Genomic DNA, 21,236 nt, shown 5'->3' with positions numbered 1-21,236 from the left:
TATATATATATATATACATGGTGTGCTGACTCGAGGGAAGGAGTGCGGTCCGGGCGCGACGCCGACCGTCTCAATATAACCGCGTATACGTAAAATCCGACAATCCGTCAATGTTAGAGCCGCCGGAGGAGATCCTATTCTCTACTTGCCCTATATTGTGTATACCAGATTTTAAAATACAATAATTAAAAGTGCATCGCCGGAGCGGAGAGTGGCACCGAAAGAGAGAGAGAGAGAGAGAGAGAGAGAGAGAGAGAGAGAGAGAGAGAAAGCCGAGGATAGAAGTGCATCACCAAGCGGGAAGGTAAGCGTGCTGCGGTGCGAGAGTGAGCGAGAGCGACGGAGAGAGAAGGAGACAGGAAAACGGGACGAAACGGAGCGGAGTTAAAAGCGCCGTACGACACGCAGAAGGACAAAGACCGCGGCGTTGGCATAACCTCCAAGTCGTCGATCGTTCGCGCCGCGCGTTTCGGGGATCGTTGCGCGAGTCCAAGTCACGAGGTGTTCATCACTACGAGGATAGAGAAAGGGAGAGAATATATTTTTGCAAGTGTGCAACGCGCGCCTTCTACTAGAGCGACGATTTAAATACGTATCTGGGAAAGGGAAGAGGAGACTGGAGAGAGAGAAAGCACGTGCATCATCAACATCCGGCCAGCGGCAACGTCCGTCGAGCTAAAAGGTGGTCGGTAGATCGCGAAAGTTGGATTTATTCAAGTTTATTACGCGTTCTTTCGCGACACCTGGTATACGATTATAACGCGTAGATAAATCCGTTACGTGCGTGTAGTGCGACACGAGTGCGCGCTCCGTCGGTCGGTCACGTCTGGGCGCCACGACGTAGCGGATATAAATAAAAAATAAATAAATAAATAAAGAAGCCCCCAAGGCGACACACGCGAGGCCACGCGTGCACATATATACACAACACGTCCGTGCGTACGGCATCGCGAAGCACGCTGAACCGGGAGTGAAGTAGTATAGCGCGCGAGCATTCGGTTGATGGATGAGACTGGCAGGATGCTGCAACACGGAGGATCAAGTGTGGGTCTGATGGGTGGAAATCAGGGTCAGGCGGCTCAGAACACCGCCGGCTACGGCAGCATGGGCCCGGTCGACGGCACCGCGGCTCAGGGCCCCGACCAGGCGGTCGAGGCCAGGAAACAGGACATTGGCGAGATCCTACAGCAGATCATGAATATCACGGACCAGAGCCTGGACGAGGCGCAAGCGAGGTATTGTAGCGAGTCTCTCATATCCTTTTTCCTCCTTTTTCTCTCCGCCATTTTTTTATGTGCTTGCGTGCGGGATGCGTCCTTTGATCTTGTCCATGTTGAATACCTTTTCAATATCTTTTCAATATCGTATCATTGAATACCGTTTCTTCCTTTCAAATTCCTTCGAATGCCTGCCCGTTTGTCCTTGAATGTTTTGTTCACTTCCGGCACTTGGAAATCGTCGCATATTTGGTTTTCTAAAACTTCACTTTCTAAAACTTTTAGAATGATTCTCGCTTTGAAAAATAAAGTTTCACTCTTAAGAATTGATGAATGGAGTCACTCTTCAAATACTCTCTAAATTTCTTATATATATTTATTTAATGTTTACACCATCGGTTATACTTTATAGTTAAAATAAGTAGTGTCGTATTCTTAATTGCCACGACTACTTTGGCGCTAAAGTGTCCGTAAGGTCTATCAGCGTTACGTCGGAGCAGAAAATTATGTTTACGGCTCGTTAATAGCGGAATTAAAGGTTTAATGGTACTTTCGATTTACGAGGTCGATTCGTTACTACTTAGGAAGAGGAGTATCGTGTAAACGAAATTCTCATAAAAGCAAGACGATGCCCACGTATAAAATACGGTACACGCGGTTTTATTTCGGGTCCCGGGGTTACGGCGGGTTCACGGAAACGCATTAAATCGTATAGATTACAAAGTGTACCCATGTTATACCGCTCGTCGGTTCTCGCAACGTCACGCAAAAAGTACATCTCGTCCGTTCTTCTTATCTCATATATCAATTTAAAAAGAACATGCGGGGCGCATTTTGCACAATCTTTGTAGTTAATTATACGGTATTATAAAACGTGCAGTGTGCTTATTAATAACGAGTGATAATAGTGCTTCCACTGTGTAACTGCGGATTTCAGTGTATACTTAGCTAATTATGCGCGTGTTATTCATTAGCGCATTAAATCAGTTTGATTTATTTTACGGAATATATATCTCAGTAAACATCCTCTCTATCTTTTTATGATAATTTGATGGACCTGCGAGGCATTTGTCTAGATAGGATCTATCGATTCGCGAAGAGATTGATACCGCATTTTTTTCTTTGCAATTTAGCGAGTAAATGAACAAAGAGGACACGTTTTACGAATAAAATAGAAACATAGCATCCATCCGGTGATACTCCGAACTCCGAACTTCTTGCATTTAAACTGTCTCGTCTGTGTACACACGGTATGGCTGCTCGTTTCACCTGGCTTTGCTCATGTATGTTAAGTTATATTAAGTACCTGTCCGCGTGTTGGACGCCCGCTACAAAGAGTGCCAGATGTGCCTCCCACGAATATGTGCATTTTACACGGAGTACAGAGCGAGACACTTGTAATTTTCGCGACGTGCGTTAAACGTTAGCCATTTAAATATTGCGGTCCTACTCTTCAATTAAGCATACAGCCTTGAATTAAGTGAATTGCCTTTATTAGCATTGAGCCGTTAATTTCGGCGGCGATAGTTATAATTTCATGTAATTTGTATGCGGAGTGATGGTATCTAGATTTGTCTTCCTTCGTCATACGATTTTTTTTCTCTCGGCGAACTCGAGGACAACTTCTGGTGCTTTTCAGCAAGAGATACTGTGTAATACAATGATAATTTCATCTTTGTTTAACAGTGGCACACAAAAATATCATGATTTATTGTACAAGGAAAAAATGTCTTAATACAAAAAAAATAAGCTATCACAATTCATCAAATATTCCTCGTATTAAATATCTTGATACAAAAAAATTTTACTTAAATTAATATTTTATTAATAATTTTACACAAAAAAGTTATTTATTTGGTATATTCTAATAGTTTATTTTTTGTATTAAGATGTTTTTTCTCTCAGTGTGTTTTTTTACTGGAAAACTTTCTTTTTTTTTTCTCGAAGGATCAGTCCCGAATTTGTCAAAAAACCCACGTCGATCATTTTTTGTGTCACTTTAGATCTGTTCTCTGTTGCTATATCAGACCACTAAAATTTTCTATCGTTTTCACCAAACTTTAAATATATGTATATCTATTTCATTTTAAGTACAAGTGTACGCTATAGTGGCCACAAAGAACAAACTTTTTATTTGTATTTTTATAGCGACGTCGAGCTAATCTGTTCGCGATTTGCTTGCAGAAAACACACCCTCAACTGCCATAGGATGAAGCCTGCCTTGTTTTCGGTGCTCTGCGAGATCAAGGAGAAGACAGGTGAGTGATCTTTTCTCTGCAACAACACGAGCATTTGCTTTTTTTGCTCGACTCGCACCGCTCGGATCATTAAACTTTACGTGCGAACGACTCGCCTATTTTGTACCGCGCTAACGGATGAATGGAATTTTTAAATGAATTACTTTCGGATGTGACAGACTCTCGTTTGCGACTCATCTTGTCACAGAGACCGCGGATTCGAATGTATTTTTAGTCTCTCTCGTATTAGACTGGCAGTGCCGTGTATTTTTATACATATGTATTTCACATGATACAGAAATCGAATGTTATGAGAATGCATTATTATTTTTGCAGCGTCATTGATTATATCTATGCTTGAGCGAAGTTTCATTCCATTCGTTCGTGCGCGCGAGTTATTGTACGTCATAAATCATAGGTCTTATTTAAAACGCTGACTTTTGGCGCCTAGTTGTATTTGGTATTGATTTTAAAATTGCATTTTTAACTCTCGAAATCGGCACAGTTTCGAGACTTCGGGTTTCAATGCTTTACGTATATGCAGAGAAGATTCCTACATTCTCTTAATATGAAAAAAATAATGATAGTAGCACTTTTCATATAATTCTACAGTTCCTAATAAAAATAAAAAAAATTCCGCATATTTTATAACAAAGAACCAAAATTAACATACCATATGTATTATCTTTTTGTTTTTTAATATAAAAAGTGCAGAATTTCTTTTTATAAAGAACCACAAAACTATAAAAAGAGACTGCTACTGAAATTGGTATATTTTATTAAAATAATGTTGAGCTTCGCAAATCCGATTTCTACGATCTTCGAATCGTTGCGAAAGAAGCCTGATAATAGGCGATAAGACTGCATTTCAAGGTGTATCAACATTGAAAATCGAGCACGCCGAGACTGCCAACTCGGGATTTAATCTCTGAACGTGAAAAAGATCGTAACTTCTTCATGAATAACGTTCAGGCTGTTGTGTTGCAGCTCGTAAGCGCAGTAGAGCGAAATCAAAAAATTACGAGAGATCCCTATCTGCAACAGTGCAATTCGCGTTGACATTCCCTTCGTCCACCCTTCGATCGCGCGACCCCTGCGAGAGAACCATTCGAAACTCGTAAACATAATTTTTATGCGATGTTTGGATTACTTTTACGCGCGGATCAAGAGACCGCGAAACGTGCAATTATTTCTGGGGGACACGATCGAGGAAGGTTAAGAGAGAAAGAGGGAGAAATCCGCGAAAGGGGGACGAGAGAGATCGGTGTGGGGATGGAAGTTACGTCAAAAGTATTCGCTGCCCGTTGGGGGTGGAAGGACCACACCACATCACACCACGCCCCTCATACTAAGCTACTCTCTTTCCCATCGCTTCTCCAACGGTGTGTGTTTGTGCATGTGTATACACATTCATGCACTGACACACACAAAAAGGAGACACGAGGGTGTCATTGGTACAGCGGACTGTGACGTCAACAACGACATCCCACGTTTCTGTAACGTTATGATATTTCCAAATGGATGTTGGATACACGCGACGAAAGGATATCTTTTTCGCGATCGAGAGAAAACGAGATCACTATTGATTATTTTTCGGAGAAATTTAAATGTGGACGCAATCGTATCTTTTGCTAACGCATCTTCGAATGCCTGTGCATTTTTGTAACCCTATGCTTTTTCATTATTTTTATCCCTTCCTCATTGTATTCTCGTTTGCCGTCATTCGATTATACTGAGATTTTAAATTGTACTTTGCCTCGAGCTCACGAAGATATTGACCTTTCTACTTCAATTTTGTACAGTTAAATTATAGCATAAAAGATTTCACGTATTTTGTTAGGAAATTGTAGTATCTGTACAGATATTCTACGCAGAAAACTTTTTAAACTTTATTAATGTAATTATTATTATCTAAAGAGATGAATGTATATATATATTTTATTAAAATGCTAAAATGTTCTCAGAATTGTCTTTATAATTTTTATGACTTTTTTTATCGACGTATTCTTTATTTAAATATTTTATATATAAAAATACTTTTATAATTCGCTCAATATAATGAGTGTTTTTCAGCAAGAGACACCGAGTAAGACACATTACATTCTTGTTGTTTGTTAATGTTAAACAAAGATGATATGATCACTATGTTTTTTGTTGAAAAGTAATATATACTGACAATATTTTGAAAAAAAAAAGAGTTATATTTGAGACATTTAGAATTTTATTAAATTCTATATACTAAAAAATATGGATTTAATATCATGTCGGTTTATATAATCCTCACTGTATTGGTATAAATATGTGGATTTTATCAGCATGTAATTTTACACCAATGAGAATTATATTAATTTAATACCCATAACGTCAAATTTACATTCATATTTTTTAGAGCGCATACTTTTATCTTTTCATATAAAATATTTATACATATATAATTCTAGATTTTTTTATTAGAGTTTTTTATTAGAGTTTTTTATTAGAGTTTTTTATTAGAGTTAAATAATAAATAAATAAAATAAATGATCAATGTCTACATAGACTGCATTGAAGACCACTTTGATTTTTCGATGCGAAAAAGAGAGGAGAGCAAAGAATAACAGAAAGTTTTAGTTTGAATTTATCATAAACAAAAAAGGGCGTCAAAGTATGATGAGCGAAGTACTCGAGACGATGAACCGTTTTAACGGTCCTGTATCTTTTATGAGTTCCGGTCCGGCTGCGTGCAGAGTGCCACACGCGTGCGCGTGGAAAAATGTACTGAGCTTTCTCCTTCTCACGTCACACGAGTGGAAAAGAGACACACGATAGTCATAGTCGAGTTTATGGGCGATGGCTGACGAGGCAGTGAAAAAGTACTAAACCAAGAGGAGCAGATAAACGCTATGTTAAGCAGACCGTTTTACCAGCCATTTAATATAATCTGCTCTTGCGTTCGTTCTCTCGCGTGCGCCGCTCAGATAACTTTGGATCAAGACCGTACAAAGTGGGACCGTTCTCCATCGTAGCTGGGGCCTTATCCCTTTGTTTGCCGCCGACGAACATCATGCTATTATATCTACGTATAACGTTGCGAATTTTTATTTTGCCAACAACCTTTATCCTTGTCGGCCTTTCAGCGAAGGAATCTGAATTACGCGCGAAATTATATGTGAGAATTAAAATTCTCCGCTATGTAAAAACTATGTGAAAGTTTAAATGTGAATTACAATATTTGTGTTTAAATCTCCCAATCAGTTGTTGCAATAGCATTGAATTATAATATCAAAAAAGTTGCACGAATTTCTTGCTTTATTTGTAGGAATTAATTTCTATTGGATCGGAACAAAAGTTCGTAGTGCTACCTCATTTGTATCATTTCTACACGTAAAAAAATTTGGCTATTATACCATTCGATAAAGTAGAGTTTCAATTTTAAGAATCCGTTTTTTTGATTGCGATAATTTTCATTTTAACGGAATTATGAGCAATTAAAGTAAAAATGCTCCTTTTATTTAATTTGTGATAATTCAGTGACAAAAAAATCTTAGAAATATTTTCGAAAAACGATTTTGTTGAGAAAGTTTGTTAGAAAGTAGAAAATTTTCGCAAGTTTTTTTGGGTACGTGACAGGTTCAGTGAGAAGAAACTTACTCATTTGTTCAGCTCGTAGTTTTCTGGAAAATGTTACGAAACTCACAAAAACTGTCAAAAGACATAGTGATCTTTCGAAAGTAGAAGTTTTAAGGTTTAAAGTCCTGTTAAAAAATTTAAATGTCATTCATTTTTAACGAAATTGCAGCTGCTTGAATTTTGAAGTTCATAGAGCTACGAACTTTTATTTCGACCTGTCACTTTTCGTATTCGATAGAATAAATTTATTAAATATACCAAAGACTTCTTTTTATTCATGAATTCACGGCTATAAATCTTGATGAAATCGCAAAATTTATTTTTAACAGAAATAAATTGAGCGAAAAAAAGAAAATTTATTCCGACGTACAGTGCAAATAAATCACACTTGACTTCCTCGCTTTTGATGCAATTTAATGCGCTTGCAATGGATCGGAGACCTTAATTTTATGTTGCTCCGAAATTCTAACTCGGTATACGATCACAAGCGGAGAATCGGGCGATTGCACTTAACACTAATTGTACAGTCCAATTACGAGACACGCAACCAGGCAACTCGTTCGATTCGCGTTAATGGACCGTCCTACTTCCTCGAATATCACGTATAATACCGATCGATCGGGTCCTAAGAGGCAGTCAACCTCTGACTACGATTTGTCACGGTCAAATTGGAAGAGGCGCTTTCCTTCTGTAACCCGCTGATCTCGAAGACCTGTTTCGGATGGAACACACCGCTCAGGACGATTTCCCGTGGGGCGCGCGTAGATCCCAAATACCGAAAGAAACTGGGAGACAAGGCTGGCTCGAAATCCGCGGGATTTCTCTACTCGCCTTTCAACCGTTGTCCCCCAATCCCCCTTTTTTCATCCTCTTCCATGTGCGGACAGCTCTTCAGTCCGCATAGAGCAGCTGGCATAATCCTCATAGTACATACGAAAAAAAAAAAGAAAAAAAGAAAAGAAAAAACCTTCGAGGATGTTGGACCCGAACGGCGGTGAGAGGACTAAAATCCGACCTGATTGTACGATAAACAGTCATCTTGGTAATTATCAAGCGCACGGACGATTGCCGGACGATGAACTTTTCGGCGCATTCGGACGTCCGATAAAACGAAATTAATCCGCGGACAAAACAGATAATTCGGCCGAATAATAATTCGCGTCGCTGCCATTAATCACGGATCGGCCGATATTGATTTCGCGCGTGGCGCGCAATCCGATTGGCTGACTTTACTTACGGTCCGTCATTGCGTATATGACGCACGTGCGTTTCGTGCGGTGCAATCCATTACATAGGATGTCCCGTGCTGGATTAGTCCGTCTGTTCGATTTTCACACCGAGGATTTATTTAATTTAGGGCATCGCCGCCGCGCCGTACATCCTCCGATTCTCTGCAGTTTTGAAACAATGGCAGCTTGTACAAACAATTAAAAATCCATATTCGATTTGGCCGTTGGCCAATGATAACTCCGTTTCCTGTCGCACACTTATATATAACGTGCAATATACGTCCGTCTGAGCAACAATGTTATTATTGTTGTCATCTAATTCGATTGTCGCTCGATATTTTTAATCGTTCAACAACATCCTCTTTATTAGGGGAATCCTTTTTTAACATCAATAAAAATAATTGATTCGAGAAACGTTTTATTCAACAACGGATGTACGAAAATTTTATTCAAAGATATGACCTTTCGCGCCGCGTTACCTGATATGATAATATTAATCCGAAAGGCGAAACAGAGCTGAGCCCACGTGAGTTTTGAGTGCATTGCGTTTCGCTGCAACTAAACTGGCTGACCTTGATTTCGCGCAGTGCATTTCACGCTGGATTCACCCCCGTCCTTTATCTCCCGTAATTAATGGCTCCGTTTGCTTCCATTTATTACGCGAGTACGACATCGAACTGTCTTCAACACGGCGGGTGAGCACGCTCGCGTGAACGATTAAAAATTGCTTTCGGTACATTTCCTTCGTTAATCGCGAAGAATTCACGTCGACGATCTCGAGAAAGTTATGGAATTTTAATTAAAAAACAAATTTAATTAATAGATTTATTTTACAGTGCTCTGCTTCGCGTTGTCGAGAAATTCACTCGCTCGAGAACGTGAAAGAAGTGGAGCATTCGGGGAAAGAATTTGATTGTATGCATCGCGTTCTGTTATTGTTACAATGTACGAAACGTGGCTTCGGTTTTCGAGAGGTTGACGCCGCTCATTCCGGCTCCAGCTGGAATGTCGTTCCCCTAGCTTCGCTTGCCTTTTCTTTTTGTTCCGCGCCTTTCGTGCTCGCTCTCTCTCTCTCTCTCTCTCTCTCTCTCTCTCTCTTTCTCTCTTTTTCTCTCTTTCTCTTTCTTTGTATTTCCATCTCTATCTTCTTCATCCATGATACTCGCATGCAGATGGGGTTCCAGCATCCCAAGGTGAACCGGAGTCCCTTGGCCCTCTCTTCCCATCTATCTCTTTCTTTCTCTGTTGCCTTCTCGCTTTCTCCATCTCTCTCTCTCTCTCTCTCTCTCTCTCTCTCTCTCTCTCTCTCTCTCTCCTCTCTCTCTTTTCGCCTCGTCTTCTCGAGTCTCGAACTTCACGGAGTCGACTAACGAGATTTGTCCGATTGGAGTCTGCCGTAATGCTCACGCACTGATTTATTGCAAAAACTTACACATTTGTGGTAAATCGCGGCCTCCCTTTCGTTAGCGTAGGGAAACGTTTCTTAACGAGCATACATTCGTTCCCGCGTTCCTTATGTCACAAAACGAGAGCCTTGCTGATTCTCATGAGTCGCTTTAATTAACTTTGCCGATTACGCGTCACGTATTCGCTAATTACGACGCGCGAAGCGGTTCGTCGTGACGAGCAAAAGACGGCCGCAATACGCGCGAGTTATTATGCATTGTGTACCCACAGACGCTGATAAAGACATGGCCGTATTATCAAGTAGCGGAATTACCGTAATGCTCGCTTTACAGATAACGTATGCACACATTGTTCGTGAGAGTTTAACTCGAACGCTGCTGTTTCGGGCTTTATCAGCGAATGGCCTAAACTGCCGTCACAGTTATTTTCGTCGACTATTTTATTTCCTTTCTTCATTCGCACTATCAATTGACGAGTCACGGTTTCACGTTCGTCTAATTAAAAAATAGATGCGTCACGCAGACTATCATTTTTAAGCGCGGGAACTTCTTACGTACTCGACGGTGACACTGATACAAGGAAACAAAAGGAGGAATTCGTGAAAATGAAGGGAAGAAAAAGAAAGAGAGGTAAGATGAAAAGCTATTGTGCTGTCAAGTTATACATAAGTACGATAGTTGTAGCGCGTACCGTTAACGGAATTGCAGTTAAGTCTCTTTAATTGCATGGAGTTACTGACCGGAAGTCGTCGTTATAGTCATTGCTTTCATGACGGAGCCGCTCTTATTATTCGGTACTTTAATTAAAAGCTGATAGACAGGATTAGTGTTATTTTTCCGAGTGTAAAGGCCGCTCTCGGTCTGAGGAGGATCGATTACTCGAGTTTTCGCCAAATAAACAGATCCACTTGGTTCGTCAAGCCGAACGATTTAGCATCTAGTGACTGAGGGACACTTTGCATCGTGCGTGTGATGCGTTACACACGTGTAGTGGCGTGCGCGCGCGCGTGCGTGCATGTGTGTGTGTGTGTGTGTGTGTGTATCTACGAGCGCAGGAGGTCGATTTAACAAACCATACGTTACACCACGATAAAATCTCGCAAACCTATAAACTTCGAGCTGGAGCTAGGTACGTTATATCATAAAAATCCAGTAAAATAAGCTCGTAAACCGAGCGAAGGAAAGAGATGAAAAAGTGGAAGAGAAGGAAAGGGGCTCGTGTTGTCGCGATGAACTATAAACTTTCGCGGATACGCGCTCACGCGTGTCGTACACGTGCATGATATTTTAGAATACACGTTCGAGATCACAAAAATTGGACTACGAACGAGATGCTATTTTATAAGTTGCTTGCAAACGTAGATAAAGGAAATAACATAGATAAAGGAAATACAATATTTAGTGACACATCTCTTTTTGGAATTTGTTGTATTTATTTATTTATTTATTTATTTATTTTTACTACACAACTTACACACAGCTTTTTTTGATATGTAAAATATTAATGCGAAGAGTTTAACAAATATCTTCTACATGGATCTCAGAGGTTTCATTTATGAATAATTAATTTTTTTTTAATATAGTAAGCTTAATTCTTTATTTTATTAATATAATGTAATTAACTCTCGATAATGCGAAATTTTCACTTTTTGTCTGCAACCTAGAATTTCGAATTTCAGTGCTGATTTTTATATTGTTCTAAACTATGGTATGTAAAAATCTAATAAAATTCTTAATACATACTTGTGAAAACTTTAATATTTCGACTCTCACACTGATTCTCAGACATAAGTTTCCAAGTGAGGTGACTGACCCCAAAAAATTTTCTGTATAACAGCACGTTTATAATATTAAAAATTATATTAAAGTATAGTAAATAAATATATCAATGCGTGAATATAATATTATTTATTTTTATTCATAAATCTATAAAAATTTTTAAATTTTTTAACAAAAATTATTATTCTGAAAAAATAATTTTTAAGACGAATGGCTCACTTGGAAATCGAAAAATTAACGAGTTTTTATTATCATAGAAATGGATTGTATTTTACTTATTTTTTTACAAATTTAAATTTAAATTTATCTACCAGGATTAACAATAAAAAAGTCGAGCATTGCCAACTGGAGGGTAAAATAATTAATATAATATAATTAAATTATTTCACCCTCGGGATGTATATTAGACAACGGAATGTATTCTGTATATAAGTCAAGATAGTTGAGATAATCTCTATTTCTTGTACGTGAACTATTACAGATGCACATGTACACCTCACGCTTCTATCCGATTCGATTTATGGATATGCCGGTTCGGCTAGGTCGGCGATCTTAGATTATCTCAGTGCATTCACGTCTTGGTGTGGACGAGAGAGGAAGAATGATCTTTCGAGAGGCTAATTGGGAGACTCTCGAGGGCTACTCTCGGTGGCTCCTATACGCGCGTCGTGGGCCGGCGTCCTCTTAATCGTATGGTAATTCTATGGAGATTGCATGGGGCGAGGAGAAGCTCGTAGCTCGGGATCGTTAGGCCCTTTTCGTCCCCGCTGGGACCTAAACTCACTCTGCCTCCTTCCAACTAACGGCGTTCCGCTATCTGGCTTCCAATCACTCCTCCTGCTCCTCACCCATCATCTTCGTCGTCCCCTAAGAAACTTATTTTTTGTTACGCTCATCTCGTTGCTCCCGTCAAAAATAAATCCAAAAGGTATGATTAGCTCACTTCTGTCTTGCTGAAAATTGTATTCTACGAGAGATACTCTGTCAGTTAATTCGCCATTTAATTTTTTCGTGCAACATACAGATGAAAGATTATATTCTATTGCATTTATATTACGTTTATTTAATTTATTCAATTTAATTTATAATTAAATTAATTACAAGACCTTTGCTGTTTTGAAAATTAATTATTAATATTTTGTAAAATACAATGTCAGTTACCTGACGAGAGCTTATAGCTCATAGCTTTACCGTCAAAGTTTCACCTTCCTTTGGCGCGTTCTCCGATTTTCCCTCTTATATTCTTTCTCGAGTAGAGGCCCGAAGTGACAAGTGAATGGCGTGCTAGCCTCAAAGAGGGAGGGAGGAGAGGATAACAATAACCTCGCCGCGAAATAAGTATCATACTGTCTCGTTTTCATATATATATGCAAGCGACTCCAGACACGCGACGACCTCACAATCGCCACTGTCAGTCCTCGTTGGAAAGAAGCCTGCGATTATGCGGGCGTGTATGCGTGTACGTACTACGTACGTATGTATGTGCTTGCGGACGCCACTTACTCTGTCGCGCGCAAATGCGAGCGTTATCGTTGATCTAACTCCATTCCAATTCCGTCTGAGTACCAGATGACAGGAGAGTGACAGCTCATCCTCAATGCGATTCGCCTCTTCCCTTCCCTTCCGTCCGTCATCGAAGGAATATATCGGGCATAATTTTATCGCGAATCAAATTAGAGGCCGGTACAGCCGTTGTTCCCGCCTCATCGACCACCGACGCGTTCGTTATCTTTACGTCAATCTTGCGACACCCCAATATCTCGTTAGCATTTTTTACGAGAAGCAATTTTAATTTCTGCTTCGGCGATAAGCACCTATTATTATTCCTCGCGATACCAATTTGAATTCGAGTATCACGTAGGTGGAATATATTGCGATATCGCGCGCGGTCGGCGGCCCTCGGGAGTCCGCTTCTCGTTTTTGCGGTACGGTGGTGCAATGTGCACGCCATTTACGGGGCGGTGCATAGAACTACGAAGGAACGATGTTCACAGCGTGCGAGATGCAGCAGAGAGTGCACGATGCATAACGGCGAGAGATGCCGATGGATAAAAGAGCGAGAGAGGAGAGAGGAAAGAAGCGCGGGGAAGGCCACAGTGGGGCAGGATGAGAGGAAAACGCGAAGGAACTTCCATCTCGGGCTCGAGATTTCATTAAAATTCATGAACCGTACGCGACTTGCGCCTCTCTCGCGCCGCGGTGGTCTTTGAGTTTTGCGCGTTACGAAGAAACGGCGCGATACAGCCACCGACATGGATGGACGAGAAAGAGAGAGAAAGAAAAAGGGAGTGAGCGAGAGAGAGAGAGAGAGAGAGAGAGAGAGAGAGAGAGAGAGAGAGAGAGAGAGCGAAGAGAAAAGCGACGTCAGCTATGAATAATACAGGGAACTTCTAATTGCGCGAGACAAAACTCCGCGTAGTTGGAAACTTTCGTCCCGGCTATGATGGTCGGGAGGAGGAACTTTCGCAACTCTTGCAAAACTTACCACTTGTTTTACCGTCGACCCATCCTCTTTCGTTCGCCCGTATACGCGCCGCGTCGTCTCGCCGGAAGTCAACGCGGAAACGCTGCGGCTCTCTTTATACCGTCCTTCCGCCAGTCTTTCGCATTCTCGCGCGACTATCGCCGCGAAATCTCGCGAACTTTGTTCCTTTCGTTTCGCCGTTTGTGATCCCCCGTGGAATTCGCTCCGAGATGCCGAGAAGATGCCGTTCGTCCACTCATCTTTACCCAGTTACAATCTTCTGTTATGGTATTCAAGATAAGACGGAAGATAATATGAATAGAAAATATTAATGCAAAAAACATACATAAGGCGATCTTCCGTTGTATATCATTTTCGAATCTCTTTATATTTTATGAGAAAAAAATGGCAAATTGGTACGCCTACGAATATTGTCGATGTGAGAGTGAAAAATGTATGCTATTCGTATTTTTTAATAAATATTTGTTCAAATAGCACTAAATATTTATTAAATGTAAATATATATTTATTTAGTACAAGAATTTGTGATTCAAGTATTATTTTTTCATTAAGTAAATATTTATTTATTACAAGTGTTTAATTAATACATATTTAAACAAATAAATATTTATTAAAATTTAATAAATTTTTTCCAGTGTCGATGTTTCCCTGAAACATCGACTTTAAGATCTAACGATCTCAAGAAATTTTCTCATGACAGAGATTAATTATTAATTATTGGAAATCTGTCCGCTTTCTATCACACACCACTCGGTACATTTCCTTCTGTTCCACGCGTGAAACATCGCATGTCGAGAGTCACGATCGTATAGATTATCTGTTCGATGATGATTAAATTTATTATTCGACACGTTATTTGAGAAAGAGAGAGACAGTTGTTTTCTCCTTCGCACTCTCTCGATCTCGCTCTTTCTCTCGTTCTCTTCCTCTCTTTTTCACGATAGTGCTCCACATAGGTGTCGGCAATGAAGAGAGGGATATCGTTTCTACGGCTAGGGTGTGTTCAACCCCCGTACTCAGGGGTGGCTGTAACGTCGCTCGTAAAAACACCGTAAACTCGACAGCAACAGGTCCCGTGTGTCTGCCGCAGAAGCGCCGACCATGCCGCTCTCGAATATGACGGTTGATACGAAAGCGTACACGAAGGACCGCCGACACCTCGCTGCATTGCTGACGATCTTTTGTGCCATTCGCTTTGCAAAGAGACAGTTACGAAATAGAGTACAAAAACTCTCATCGACAATCGTTTGTAGACTCATCATTTTTTTCTCAATTTATTAAGTACATTCGTAGATGAAATACAACCAAAACTCGCCGAGTCTCCTCGTACATTTTTTTTTCCCATCAATTTATCAAAACCACACATTTTCAAGCATCGCGTTTAAAGCATCGATTTTAAACGTGCCTGGTATTCTATCGAGACATCTATCATTCACGATTACACATTTCATGTATTTTTTACAAGTATCGCCGAACTCTGAATAAAACCGGAGGAAAGGACCGAAGAAAAATCTCGGAAACTCTCAGTATATCCGGTATGCACGAGGTAGAAAATGTAACCACGGTACCATCTTGTTGATTCCGACATTTTTACGCGAGGAGGTTACCGGAACGGTCCGGGCGACCATCATCTTCACGGTAGTTGGGGGTTGAGTGAGGGAAGGGGCGGGAGAAGCGGTGAGAAAAATTGTCACGGCGAAGGATTTCGAATTCTCGCCGCGTAAGGAGTCTGCGGCAGCAGAGCCAGCCAGTTCTCCTTCCCTTGCATGTGCATGCATTATGCATGCACAATGGCGCTGCGAGAAAAATGTCTTGGCAGCCGCAAAGCGCGGGATGCCTTGCCTTGTCTCTATGTATGCGGCGTTACCAGCCCAGTATACGATATGCAGGTGTACATGTGTCGATACCGGGGGGTCCAGATGCACTCAACTTCGCCGGCGGTCTTCTAATTACGCTGATAAGATTTCATTAATAATGACATCTATTATGAACGACATAAATGGCGATTGGCAATATAGCGTGTAAAAAATTATTTTTCTTTTACCATATTTTTCAAACATATCGAAATAATGCAATCTTGATAAAGATTTTTTTTTTAATGCTGCTGGAATTAATTTTTTTTCGACGCACTCTTTATTATTAGCAATATTTAATTAATGAAAATGCATTATTCTTTTTTCTTGTTTTTTTTTTTTCGAAGCGCGATGTTCAAAGAAAAATATGCAGGGAAAATAAAAGATAAACATCGAGATTAAAGCTGAAAAAAGACGAGCTATGGTCGGCCGAGTCACAATAATGCGTCTTCAGTTCCATCCTCGATATTTCCACCGACGGTTTTTCCACGATTTGATATTGAGCGTCCCCCTTGATGAAGGTACGGTGGGGATGAAGCTGAGCCGACAGTGGCGACCATCCACCCTTCCTCAGGGACGGATTGCCCTCTCTGGCTCTTCTGTGTACTATGTCTGATGTCTATGGCTCCATTAGAGCCTGTACAAGAACGCGTTTTTTCAATCTGCTCGAGTTATATTTTTTTTCACATTACTACAGAAATTAAATTAATGAAGAATTATTGTAAAGAGTGTATGTATCGTTTTTATACTTCACTAAATTTTATTTAATAGGATATTTATGTTTTCAAATTTATGTTTTCATGAGAAACACTTATTACTTTCTAATCTAAAAAAGTAAGATTGTGGAAGTTGTATACCATGCAATTTATGGGTTAAATATGGATAACAAAGTTGGCAACGTATGGAATATCGTGAAAAGTTTCACGCTAAAACTTGAAGTTTAGCCGGACGATGTTTCGTGTGTAAGAGACAACCCTCTTCGTTAACTTGGAAACCGAAGAATCGTAGAGTTGAGGAGGAGAAGGTGAGGGTGGTTTTTCCAATGATGATGCACCGGCAGGAGGTGTGCGTTTACGGCACCCGTGGGAGCCACCAGCATGAAAACGAAACGCGAAGAAGAAAACTCCAGATCCTGTCCATCCTTAAAAGAGAAGTCTCGAGTTTCTGTGTGAAAAATTTCACAATTTCAAAATGTTGTAAACTTAAAGTTCCAACAAATTCCGGCGGTAGTTATATAGTTTTGATCTATAGTTGTAATTCAAGTATCTTTCGTTAATTTTCTTTTTCGATATTTCATCACGAAATTATTTTTTCTCCCAAAGAACTATTGAATTCAATTGTAGAAATTAAATTCTCAGCTCAGAATAATATAATCTTGTCAAAATGCTTTTTCGTCTATCGTTTTAAAAATAAATCTATCGTATCTAAAAGTAAATTTATACAGTTCTCGGAATTAAAATTAAATAGGATGTCATGATTGGAATTCGAATTGATAGATATCTTTTTCAATGAGATTTTTTTTCATCCTGATTTCGACGTGAAAGGATTCTGGTTGTGTGGAAAGAATTTCGTCGAAAGACTTTCGGGTTCTGATGGAATCCTAAATTTTAAATCGCTCGAAGGATCCCAGTCGGAAATTGAACCTTGACCTTTTCCTCCTTGACGACTTTCGATCTTTCTGATGGGATTGGTCTTACGATCGTGAACGGGCGTTAGGAAAGCACTATCATCGTTAGGTTTTATTGTAGATGTTTTGGCCTCAGGTATAAAGTGCATCTAGAATAATTTCACTAGTCACACTTTGCGGCCGCAGCACGTAAAGGTTCTTCAGTTTTATGCGTTGCTTAGCTATAAAGTGCCGATTCGACGTTGTCTACAGTGTTGGCTAGAGTTACCATAGCCGGAAATATACTTAAACAAAGATATATGATAGATCCTACTGACGTTAATAATTTTATTTATTAAAATTGTGAAATTACGTTTAAAGACACTTAAGGGAAAATATCGATATAGTTTGACAGTTTCGGAATATCGTTAGCATCCCTCATGGCTTTGGCTGGCTCATAAATTCACCAGGGAGAACTTGCCACCAAGTCCCTGGAGTAGCGGGGGCCCGTTCAGAATTACATCGCCGATATTTTTGCTTTTGCTTCGCCGACGCTGCCGACAACGAATTTTCGCGACACGCAGTCGCGCTTCGCGGCGAAAGTCGCTCGTCGACGTCGACGTCAGCGTCGGCGTCGGCGGCGGTGGCGACAACGCGACAGGCGTCGACGAAAAAAGAGCAGTAACAACATCTCCTTTTTCGCACTGTCCATTGACGTTTATGCGTTTGCATGCGCGGCATCGGTACGCGGCTGCCGCCGGTGCATCCGTGCGAATGCACTCCGGAGATTTTCCAGGCCAAGTGCCTCGGCGTTATTCGCGGGGATGCACACGCCGTAGATCATGGTGTTTTCAGCATCCATATCCATACGCGCGTCTACGAACACACAAGCGCGTCTGTACGCGGAAATGCACCGAGTTATTTTCTGACCATTGCCTCTCGTTCTCCTCGCGAAGCGCGCACGTACAGTCTGGTCCATCATACGCGGGATACAGGACGTTCCGCTCTGCACAGAATGTGGGGCCTTTCAGGTATGAATTTTCTATTAATTTTACAGTTGATCTTTTTCGTTGGTAAGAATTCAGTAGCGGGCTCTCTTCTTGTATTCGAATGCGAAGCGACAGACATTCATGAATGATTCATCAGGGAGAGACACTTGTAATCTCGTGAATACATTTTACGATCGAACTTGATCCAAAATGAAAATTTTCGTCTGAATTCTTACTGTACAAATTTCTTTTAATTATGTAAAAATGAGTATTTTAATTTATTCAATTAATTTTTTTTTTTTTTTTTTTTTTTTTACGTTTTTCTTTCATCTCATTGCTATATCTTTTAAGACACATGACTGGTTTTACGTGAAGCACTCTGTATATACAACGCACATCGGTCCGTGGCTACATAGGCATCGACTCGTGCATACATATACACACGCACACGCGCACGCGTATACCGGGTGGTCCGAAAGTGGCGTTGGTCTCGACGCGAGAGCCACTCGATCAATACACCACGTTGCCTCCACCCCCAGAAACCGTTGGTACACCCCTTCCACGCCGCCTCTGTCTCTTCTCTTTCTCTCTTTCTCTCTTTCTCTCTTCCATCCTCTCTTCTATCCACCGGCTACCCCTCTGCACCGTGGCCGACGTGTTCGCCCACCCCCGGGAAGAGGGACGATACGATGGAAACGGGCTTTCGGCCGGCCGAAGACTCGGAAAGGAAATACTCCGCTCAGCAGAATTTTTCGACACACGCTCCTCGTGCACTATGCAAAAAAAAAAAAAGAAAAAAAGAAGGGAAAAAAACGATTCGACCATTCGCGAGAATCTCTCTGGAAAACGGCATTATTCCGCGAAATGCACATCCCGATTTTTCGAGAAATTCGCGAGAGCGTAAATCTTTCGGAATAAAATGTAACGCGTGTGCAGGCGCGAGGAAGTTATTCCCGTGGAAATTAATATCGTCGCATTCGCGAGTCATCCCGTCGTAACTTCGTCCTTTCTCTTCCAATCTCCGTCGTAAATATACCGTTATCGATAGCGCTATCTCGATCTGGCATTCCCGCGTATTTGCGCTTATCGCGCGTGGGATGGATACGGTTAGCCGCTAAATAGATCGGCCACCCTCGGTGATCGCGGAAATCCTCTCGGAATTTCACGGGATTCCCGTGTTATTTTCGATACCGACTTTATTATAAGCTCGTTCCATGGACGCTCCGGCGTGGCGGTACCGACGGCAGCGGCGGCTTATCACGTGAAATAGAAACGGATTGAATCCGTTCCTGGTCAGTTTTCCAGTTTGTCGGTGAGGGTTGGCTCTCGTAGTAGGCATAAACAATGTTATAGAGTCATTATTAGGCATTATGGACCTGTTTCGTTGGCGGGGGCTTATACCAGAAAGAGAGGCCGGCGCGCGTAGGCGTTTTCCTGTCGTGTTTATTTAATCGATTACCGTGGCCGTTGAATTTTACAGTACCTACCGAGCGAAATGTGCCTCTTATACCTCGTACTCGTAAACTGTTACAGCGGCGATGTTCTATCATCGACATTACGATCGGATCGTATTGTGATATCTACCGCAGGGAGGTATGAATAGACGTAACGTAAGCGTCTCTGTTTGCCTTTGTACGATGAATATTTTTAGCACGACTTACAATATTAGTGAGCGTCTAGAAATCTAGAAACTGGAAATAATTCTAAATGTGTTGGAAAGTAACGAATGGTTTGCAATTTCTAAAGGATTAAAAAATTATAGTAAAAGATGAAACGATGTTCGAAACGAATTATCGTATAATACAATATTTTATGAACGCCGTAAAGATTATAAAAGCGCGAAAGGATCCATTTTTTTTCACGCGCTCGTAAAGATCGACGCTATCCGGTTCATTTTGCTGAACGTGGCGAGGCGATTGAGGGGAGAGGAGGATGGTGGTCTTCGGGATACAGGATACGGCACTGACCATGCGTGCGAGGGATGTTTCCACCCTCCACGGACGAGGCCGTGGATGCAGAAAGGGGAGGAGAGCACACATTCGGTACACCTGCGCTGTATATTGCGAAAAAGCCGGACTTGCCAGGCAATAAGAATTTCTTTCTTCATCCCTCGCACGCCTTGCTCCCTTCTCCGCGCCCTGTCGACATGCAACCCTTTATTAATACCCTTCCCCCTCCCCCTCCTCCTCCCTCTTGGCCCGCTTCTCCTTCGTGCTGCGTCTCGTCGGTGAAGCACCACCTTCGACCTTTTTATCTACCCGCTTCTATCCTCTCGTACTTCTCATTGTCTCGCAACAATGTGGACTCGGGGGCTAACTAGTTTCGCTGATACGGGCGTATTAGAGCTGCCTCGGATGGAAAAAGAAGGCCAGAGTACAGACCGCCTTTCGTCTTTCGTTCCGCGCGCGCGGACTCTGTGAACTCTGCACCTGTGTACGCACGAGCTCCAAATCGGAGTCTATATAGAGTCGTGACGGCAAAAACGAGGAGGGAAGGTCTCTCACAACTTGGCGAATAATGAGTTCGTTCCACTAGCGCCGTCCCATTGCAAGTTTTACCATAACAGATGATAATAAATTGAAGCGAGATTCATGAGAGAGGTTTACTCGCCGAACTCACCGATTATTCTTAGCTCGACCGTAGGCGTTTTCGCAATCGTTCGGTAATTATCTCGCCGGGCACGTTCCGAGTGATTTAATTCTCGGCGCGGGGCCGCGTAGCCGCGAGCCGTTCTTCTCGCGGTTTCCAACGCGCGCGCGAGCATTCCCCGCGGTTATTAAGCTATTAAAAAGTCTGGTTATCGTTAGCCGCGAGCTGTACGTGCGC

At 41.3% G+C, this 21,236-nt stretch overlaps 1 protein-coding gene across 7 annotated transcripts in view; it reads left to right on the top strand.

Moving 5' to 3' along the window:
- The first annotated feature begins 30 nt into the window (after positions 1-30).
- The window catches only part of LOC108694420 (homeobox protein extradenticle), a 51,767-nt gene continuing 30,561 nt past the window's right edge, over positions 31-21,236 (top strand). For all 7 annotated transcript variants that reach the window (XM_018203899.1, XM_018203898.1, XM_018203894.1 and 4 more), the window contains exons 1-2: positions 31-1,235; positions 3,402-3,475. In XM_018203899.1, the coding sequence (XP_018059388.1) occupies positions 1,003-1,235; positions 3,402-3,475 (307 nt within the window). In that variant the 5' untranslated portion in view covers positions 31-1,002. The remainder of the gene's footprint in view (positions 1,236-3,401; positions 3,476-21,236) is intronic.

This window comes from Atta colombica, unplaced genomic scaffold (genome assembly GCF_001594045.1).
Source record: "Atta colombica isolate Treedump-2 unplaced genomic scaffold, Acol1.0 scaffold12, whole genome shotgun sequence".
In the NCBI taxonomy this organism is placed as follows: domain Eukaryota; kingdom Metazoa; phylum Arthropoda; class Insecta; order Hymenoptera; family Formicidae; genus Atta; species Atta colombica.
This window is presented reverse-complemented; position numbering and strand designations above follow the sequence as displayed.